This window comes from Hippocampus comes, unplaced genomic scaffold (assembly GCF_001891065.2).
Source record: "Hippocampus comes isolate QL1 unplaced genomic scaffold, H_comes_QL1_v1.1 scaffold273, whole genome shotgun sequence".
NCBI classification, from domain to species: Eukaryota; Metazoa; Chordata; class Actinopteri; order Syngnathiformes; family Syngnathidae; genus Hippocampus; species Hippocampus comes.
Window position 1 is genome coordinate 31,928 of NW_017806075.1, and position 9,562 is coordinate 41,489.

A 9,562-nucleotide genomic window follows, 5' to 3' on the forward strand; every position below is an offset into this window, starting at 1 on the left:
TATATATATATATATATAGTAAGTGCTAAGTAAGTGAGATAAATAAACCTAGACTTTTCCGGGACTTGAAAATCAAATTTGCCTAAATGTACCACAGCCAATTTGGGACTTTATTTTGAAAATCAAATTTGCCGAAACTTACCACAGCCACTTCCGGCGTATGTCTACCAGGCGTATGTCTACCATTGCCTGAAGCTACCTCCTCCGAGTCTGCAGCTGGATACTATTGGCTTGTGTTCAACACATCGCTCCGCAGAGATCGTCAGCATTAAAGTGTTTCTGTAATTTTAGTGTGAACAATGTGTGCAAGGACAGCAGAATACGAGGAGGAACTTTGTGGAGAAAAAGAGGACCACAAGGGACAACGTCAGCTGCTGGATGCCATTGGCAGGATGTGGCCAAGAATTGTTCTTCACCGATTAGGTTGGGTCAAGCTGTTCATCTCGCTTGTTTTTGACTCTTTCTTAACAGCCTTCAAACGCTGTCTTTCTTGTACGCAGCGTGTGCGTGCGTGCATGTGTGTGTGTGTTTGTGTGTATGTATATACCTGTGTATATATATCAGTGGCGGATGCTGGTCTGTCAAGGAGGGGAAGCTCAATTTTGGCCGACATTATGAGATGTGTCCATTGATTTTTCGTGAATTCTACTCTCCGTTCCTTTTCAAGAAAATTATCTGTGACCCTGTCATACCAACAAGGCGTCTTTTCCAGGGACTTAACTAGTGTCCGACAACTACAGCAACTACAATAAAACCCACCAGAAATAAAAGATTAATTCGTCGCTAGTCGTGGTACAGCGAGAGAGTGTCGCTAAGATGATTGGAAGAAGTCCCCAGTTCAACTCAGAACAGAATGAGAATTGAAAGATGCTCCCACGGATGCCTACACTAAAAGATCGGTGATTGGCTCATTTCGCTGTCAATCAAAAAGGTGAAAAAACAAGTGAAATGAAAATAGAAGGACATGAAATGTTTGCAACAAATAGGGAAAACAAAAAAGGAGGGGAGTTGCAATATATGTCGACAAAGCACTTAAATGCAGTAAAATCGAGAGATTGACAAGCACAAGAGAAAAACTAATGGAATGTCTAACTATTGAAATACATAATAAAAAGGCATCAAATGTCATCATAAGTTGCATCTATAGGACACCAGAATCACGTATTGACACATTCACTAAAAAACTAACAGATTGTCAGAGATTTTCTCGGACAACGTTAAAGAAATGACTCGGCACACAGGAAAATTGTCTTCAATATCAGCGGGAGCAGATCTCTGAGAGCGAACGACGGTAGTTGCTCCGATGATCACACACTCGAGCTCCCTTCCCGCCAATTCCGACTTTTATTGTAACATACAAGGAAAACACTGCCCCCGACATTTGCATACCGCACCCCCGGTCCGGCCCCTCGGTAGTGATTGGTTACCTGAGTTTAAGCGTTGAACCACCGGTACATTGGCGCCTTTTCTGTCTGGTCGACATCGAATTAACATGTTGCAGACTTTGCGGATGGCCAATGTCGCCTGGGCGCGATGGGTGTTCTCAACTCGTCTTTTGTTGTTCAACCGCTGTTCCCGAATTATTCATTCCCCTTTTGTGACCGAGCTTCGCCCTCTCCCCTGTGATCGCCCACCTGCATTGACGTGCTAATTGTGGACTTCAACAGCCCTCCGGCCAGATGGCCGGCACCTTTGTGCACAGGCATTTGGGGGTGCCGGATACACACCCAAACGTTTAGATGTGCCCAAATTAAATGAAACTTTAAACATGATACAATTTTGCTCATAGATTCCTCTAACACAGATAGGATAAAAAAAAAAACAATAATGTGTGGTGACTTTAACATTGACTTATTAAACCCAAATGGACATACAAAAACAACTGACTTCATAAATACTATATATAAAATTGTTGTAAATTTCCCCAGTGTGGGACAAATAAAGGATATCTTATCTTATAGCAACAGTCTTTTCCCAGTAATCCTGAAATCTAGTAGAATAACAGTTGACACAGCCACATTAAGAGATAACATATTTATCAATAAGATTGACCATAAAATGGAAAGTGGACTTCTTATTACTGATATAAGTGACCATCTACCTGTCTGTGCAGTTTTTCATAATTATTTTGATAGAAAAACAAAGTCAACAACTCACATATCAGAAATAGGACTAAGAACCCAACGCTCCATCAATGCTTTTAATAAGCAAGACCTAGAAAAACAAAACTGGACCGAGGTTTATTCAAATGAAGACCCAAATACAGCGTTTGATGCATTTCTGTCTACCATAATCTCCTTATATGATAAACATTTTCCATTAACTAAAGTCTCCAAAAAGTACAAAGACCCAAGTAAGCCATGGATAAAGAAAGGCACAGAAAACGCATGTAAAAAGAAAAACAATTTATGTAAATTGTTTAGAAAACTGAGAACTAAAGAGGCAGAAATAAAATATAAGACCGGTCAAAACAAATGAGTAAATATTAGAAGAACTAGTAAGAGAGACCATTATCATGCACTAATTGAGCAGAATAAAAGCAACACACAAGAAATATGGAAAATGCTTAAGTAATCAGAAATAGAAAAACGTGGATTATCCAGAGTATTTTATTAAGACAAAAATACTATTATTGAAAAAAACTGCAGAAATAACAATTGAATTTGTTGAGTATTTTGTTAATATCGGCAGTAACCTAGTGTTTTAAAACATTTCTGATACCTCGCCTGGGCTCAGTATCAAATTTAAATAGGATCGTTGGAGATAGGCACTCAGAAATGAACCACAAGAGACAATTCTGTTGCTAACAAATGGCACTTTTATTAGACCAACAAGAAATGTCACAAAGCAAGCAGCAAGCGATATATTGAGCTCTTTAAGAATGAATCAACTCTTACCGTGCGCCAACAGGATGGAGAGCCAACACCCTTGGTAGAGCGAGCTTCAATATCAGCTGGGCGTCCGTACGCAACCCGCAGCAGACTCTAGCAAGGGGACGGCAAAGCCTCCTCTTATCCTTCTCTGAGCGTGTGCGAAAGAAGGGGTGAGTGGCCAACTTTTGGCGCCACACTTGCTTCGTTATCAACTGGCGTTTCACAAACTATTATGCTGAACAACTCCTTCTCACGCAATTCTGTTATGTTGTCATGAGGCCGGTCCTGGGAAACAGGAGCCATCTGGCCCAACCTATGAGAAATGAAGTCCGATGGCTCCTGAGAAACAGGAACTCGTTGAAAACAACACGTTATACAACATCTGCCTCGGCGTGTTATCAAATCAACATGTTATAAAACGGAGTATTTTGTAGGGAAAACATCACATTAAAATCTTGTGATATCACCTAGCAGAACAAATTCCTGATCCAACAAACTTGTTTGAAATAGATACGTGAAAAAAACTCTTCCACAATGGTCCTTACTGCTGTAAATCATGAAGTATCAAATATTGTAAGAACATTTCAAAATAAAAAGTCAACTGATTGCTTTAATATTGATGTGACAATAATAAAATAGATTATAGAATTTGTAGTGTGACCTTTCACATACATATGCAACCTGTCATTCAAAGCTGGTATCTTTCCATCAAAAATGAAAATTACTCAAATTATTCCAATTTATAAAAGTGGAGAAAGACATTTGTTCACAAATTATAGACCAATATCACTATTACCACAATTGTCAAAAATATTAGAACAACTATTCTCAAGCAGACTTGATAACTTTATACAGAAACATGCGCTGTTAAGTGAAAATCAATATGGCTTCAGGGAAAAACGGACCACCTCAATGGGAGTAATGGAGTTTGTGGAAGTAATAGCCACTAATATAGACAACAAAGAATTTACTGTTGGGATTTTTCTAGATCTGAAAAAAGCTTTTGACACAATAGATCATCGTATATTATTGAATAAATTGGAGAGATATGGCATTAGAGGTGTAGCATATAAATGGATAAAAAGTTATCAGTATGTGCAGTTCAACAATAAAAAGTCGAATCAACTGAAAATGATTCATGGAATTTCTCAGGGGTCTGTGCCTGGTCCAAAACTATTCATCTTATGTATAAATGATATCTGCAAGGTCTCAAAACAATTTAAATGTGTCCTATTTGCTGATGATACAACTTTCTACTGCTCTGGAGAAAATCTGAAACAGCTCCTGACAACCGTGGACAATGAATTAAACAAATTTAAAAACTCTTTCGACAGGAATAAATTGTCACTTAACTTGAAAAAATCTAAGTTAATTGTTTTTGGCACAAGACCAATCAAACACCAAGCTAAAATTATGGTAAACTCAATTGAGATAGAAAGTGTGTATGAAACCAAGTTTATCGGATTAGTAACGGATTCAAAACTATGTTGGAAGCCACATATCGATAACTTAAAAACAAAAATAGCCAAAACCATAGGGATCCTCTACAAAACCAAGGATGTGCTAAATAAGAGATCTTTGTACACATTATACTCTTCATGATGACTACCATATAGGACCTACTGTGTGGAAATACGGAGAAATGCCTGTAAAACAAACACACTCCCTGTTTTAAAACTACAAAGAAAAGCAATCCCAATTATTAATAGATCTAAATATACGGAACCCACAAATCCACAATTTATCAAATTAAACACGATGAAATTTTATGACCTGGTTGACTTCAAAATCACCCAATTAATGAACAAAGCACACAATAACCTGCTCTGCCAAAACATCCTGAAGTTTTTCGAAATTCGAGAAAGCCGCTATTATTTAAGAGGTACCAATCTATACAAAAAAATCCAAAACAAGAACTAACTTCAAGCAAAGAAGTGTATCTGTCATAGGTGTTAATCTGTAGAATAATTTTGAAACGGACCTGAAAATGAGTAAATCGCTTGCTGAGTTCAAAAACAAATTCAAGAGAATAGTACAAAAAAAAGACTTCAGGTGATAAATTCAAAACATTCATTAAATATAATAATAAATCAGAATTAAGATGATAAATGGAGTAATGTACTGCAATATCCGTTATGAATACAAGAGAAAATCGACATAAAAGTTGTAAAAATAGATAAGTACAGCACAGTTCAGGGTAAAAGCTTGAACTTTTATGGAGACTTCTTCCTTTTCTGATTGATATAAAATGATCTATTTATATATTAATACATAACTTGGGGTAGGACTAGATGCGTTTTATTACTTCTTCCTCCTCCTTTGAACATTTAATTGTGTTGTATGACTGTTTTCTTTTTTCCTTTTTACTATTTTACATACCTTACTTTCTGTCAATTTATTACTGTATATGTTTTTATGTTCAATAAACAATAAACAAAAAAACAAAACAAATGTACTTACTTTAATTTTTAATGATAAATCCTTGTACAGTAAGTCACATTCATCAGCACTGCCCCCTGAGAGAGGCGAAGACACTTGTGATGGTGGCGTCGAAGGCGGCTCTCACTTTCCGCTCTGACGGTGTAGCCGCCATTAACTTCCAGCTCACTCCTGCCAGCTATCCCCGCACAGCTATGAAAATTGAAAATACAGTAATGCATCAAAACGGAAAATCACAAAATAAATTCTATAGCCCCCCGACAGAATTTATTTTGGCATTTCCTTGAGCGTAGCTGTAACAGAACAGAATCAGATGCCAGTAAATTGTAGGAGACTGGACTGTCTCAGAAGTGTTTATTTATTCCTTTGTTGTGTATTGTATTGACAAACGAGGAAATCACAAAATAAATTCTGTTGGGGGCGCTATAGAATTTATTTTGTGATTTCCTCGCTTGATTTTCTATTTTGATGCATTATTTTCAATTTTCGTAGTTTCAATGAAGGAATCATTAATTTACATTTTTTCGAGGCGGTCATGAACGCCTCTCGAGTCGAATGAAGAAGAGAAGGCACGGAGACGGACAGACGTAACTATTTGCTGAGACTGTGAAAAACATTTAGAAAATGTGCGTTTAAAAAAAAAACAACAGCACAGCTCTCCTTTTCTCGGAGCTGCAACCAAAATTTATTTAATAAAACAGCAACACGGTTCACTGAACCAACAGCAAGTTATAACATTGTAAGCATGTCTCCAGCAAAGAGACATCTTGGGGTTGACATTACTGTAATGACCATACACAAGGTGCAACGGATTTTAAGGCGCGCCGTGAGCCCTTGAGAAAATGGAAGACTTTTCGGTGCGCCTTAGTGCAGAAAATGCAGTACTGTATAAAGTTTTATAATTAAGGATTTAAGTAAATATGTGTACTGCTATAGTATTTGTCTCACATATGTAAAATATAAATACTGTTTACATATTTTAAACATGCTGGTACTCACAAACCCGGACACACAAATTCCTAGGGGGCGGGGGGAGGGGCAAAACCTATTTCGTGGATTTTCATCTACCGCGGGTGGTCCCAGTCCCCATTAACCGCAATAAGCGAGGGATCACTGTAAATATGTGTAATGCCATAGTGTTTGTCTCAAATATGTAAAATATGAATACTGTTTACGTATTTTAAACATGCTGGTACCCACAAACCCTGACACAAAAATTCCTTGGGTGGCAGGGGCGGGAGAGGGCAGGGATGCAACCCTACTTCGCGGATTTTTGTCATTCTTCTCCCCATTAACCGTGATAAGTGAGGGATCACTAGATAGCAAGGGATGACTGAATAGTAATCGCTTTTTTTTTCACCTTTCAGAAACCCCCCGCAAAAGGTGAAAAGCACGAGGTAGAATTTGCGCTCTGGACTTATCCACCACTCAAAAATGTGCAATGTCACACTCTGTACAAGTCTTCACAAATAAATTAAAATCATCAAAGGAAGAAAGAAAAATCCTCCACTATGTGATGCTGGCAATGTCACATAATGAGTTGTAATCTGAACTCATGGAGCTCTCCAAGTAACCTTCATTGTTATTATAAACCACAATTTCATGGGTGTTTTTGTCTTCTTGTGTCTTGCAGACATCAGTGAAGATGTTTGTCCTGAGCAGCTGGATGCAGAGCCCTCTCACTTTAAAGAGGAAGAGGAGAGCAGAGAGGTCTCCCACTTAAAAGAGGAAGAAGAACAGCAGGCCCGTTGCATTAAAAGAGAGGAGGAGCCAGAGCACCCTTGCATGAAAGATGGTGATAGCACATCATCAAATGTTTATGATGATGAGGATGAAAAGTCTGATGGTTATCTGTCATGTCACACTGACAACAAACCCTGGGGATGTTCTCGATGTGGCAAAACGTTTGCTGATAAGAGTCATTTGAAATTACACGTGAGAACTCACACAGGTGAGAAACCTTTTTCCTGTTCAGATTGTGGCCAAACATTCTCTCAGAAGGGAAACTTAAATCGTCATAAAAGAACCCACACTGGTGAGAAACCGTTTGCCTGTTCAGATTGTGGCAAAACATTCTCTCAGAAGGGAAGTCTAATGACCCACACAATAACCCACACAGATAAGAAACCTTTTTCCTGCTCACTTTGTGGCCAAAGTTTCTCAGTGAAGGGAAATATAAAAAAACACATGAGAATACACACTGGTGAGAAACCTTTTGCCTGTTCAGATTGTGGCCAAACATTCTCTCAGAAGGGAACTCTAATGAACCACACAAGAACCCACACTGGAGAGAAACCGTTTGCCTGTTCAGATTCTGGCCAAAGATTCTCTCAGACAACCTTAACGGACCACACAAGAACCCACACCGGTGAGAAACCTCTTGCCTGTTTAGATTGTGGCCAAAGATTCTCTCAGAAGGGAAACTTAAATCGTCATAAAAGAACCCACACTGGTGAGAAACCGTTTGCCTGTTCAGATTGTGGCCAAAGATTCTCTGAGAAGGGAAATCTAATAAACCACACAAGAACCCACACAGGTAAGAAACCTTTTTCCTGCTCAGTTTGTGGCCAAAGTTTCTCAGTGAAGGGAAACATAAAAAGACACATGAGAATACACACTGGTGAGAAACCTTTTGCCTGTTCAGATTGTGGCCAAAGATTCTCTCTGAAGGGAAGCTTAAATGATCACAAAAGAACGCACACAGGTGAGAAACCTTTTTCTTGTTCAGATTGTGGCCAAAGATTCTCTCACAAGGGAAGCTTAAATCGTCATAAAAGAACCCACACTGGTGCGAAATCTTTTGCCTGCTCAATTTGTGGCCATAGATTCTCGCGGAAGCAAATCTTAAAAAGACACACGTCAACCCACAGTGGTGCCAAACCTTTTGCCTGTTCAGATTGTGGCCGCAAATTCTCTTCAAAGGGAACTTTAAGAATACATGAAACAACCCACACTGGGGAGAAAACCTTTTCGTGCTTAGTTTGTGGCCAAAGATTTTCTCAAAAGGGAAACTTAAAATCACACACCAGAACACATACTGGTGAGAAACCTTTTGCCTGTTCAGATTGTGGTCAAAGATTCTCTGAGAAGAAAACCTTAAGAATTCATGAAACAACCGACACTGGGGAGAGACCCTTTTCCTGCTTAGTTTGTGGCCAAAGATTTTCTCAAAAGGGAACTTTAAAATCACACACCAGAACACACACTGGTGAGAAACCTTTTTCCTGCTCAGTTTGTGGCCAAAAATTCTCATGGAAGTCTCAGATTAAGAATCATGAGGGTGATGATGAGATGAACAGTTAAAGAAATTTTCACCTCCCATCTGAGCAGGCTTCATCAGGCTGATTGTATTTTATGTACCTTCTTGATGAGATGGTGATCCTTTCTTTTCCTTGAGTGCATTAAAATGTTTTTTTGGGGGGGTTGTCATAATGAATTCGAAAATCTAGCATTGTCATCACCGTTATAATACTTTTGGATTCTTCATTATGGTTAGTTTTTATTTGGCTTTGCGTTGTAGTTTTTTAATGTAGTCTGTTTGAACTCATTTTCAGAGGAGGTTGGGTTGTTTGATTGAGTTCTTCATTTTTGGATTCTTTCTTTCTTTATTTTTACTTTAGCTGTATAGTCCTTGACAGTACAGCACCACACTACACGTATCGAGATATGTGTTTCATCATCTTTTATTGAAAGCAATCCTGAATAAAATGGGCATTTTCCATTTTGTTATGAAATATGTGATGGAGCCCTACATATTGTATGGTAGGTGTGTCGCTTGCTGGCCAATAAAGTTCTCTTTGCTCAAAAAGCTTGGATCAGCCGTGTCTTCTTCAAATCCCTACCTCATTATCGGAGAGATTCATGACTGATGAGTCACTATTTCCCTGAAGTGAGATATAAAAATAGGAGCCCAAAAACAGAAGATTTTCCTGTATTTCAATGTTGACCTTCATTATAACATTTATCAAATAAGGTCAGAATGGTATTTCTGAACGTCCTTTGAGCTGGGAGGTCTGTGAATGGAAAAACATAATCTATTCATTCATTTTCCAATCTGCTTCATCCTCACAAGGGCCGCGGGTGTGCTGGATCTTATCCCAGCTGTGTTGGGGCAGCAAGCAAGAGACACCCCGAACTGGTTGCCGGCCAGTCGCAGGCAACGCATCGACAATCAACCATTCACACTCACAATCGCACCCAGGGACAATTTAGAGCAGGGGTCTCAAACTCACGTCCTGGAGGGCCGCTGT

General features: G+C 38.8%; 1 protein-coding gene across 1 annotated transcript; it reads left to right on the forward strand.

Annotated features, from left to right (window-relative positions):
* The first annotated feature begins 208 nt into the window (after window positions 1-208).
* On the forward strand, window positions 209-9,060 carry LOC109530689 (gastrula zinc finger protein XlCGF57.1-like). The gene is made up of 2 exons (XM_019894580.1): window positions 209-423; window positions 6,946-9,060. Exons 1-2 carry the CDS (start codon window positions 300-302, stop codon window positions 8,613-8,615), a joined length of 1,794 nt encoding a protein of 597 aa, XP_019750139.1. The 5' UTR covers window positions 209-299; the 3' UTR covers window positions 8,616-9,060.
* The last annotated feature ends 502 nt before the right edge of the window (window positions 9,061-9,562 follow it).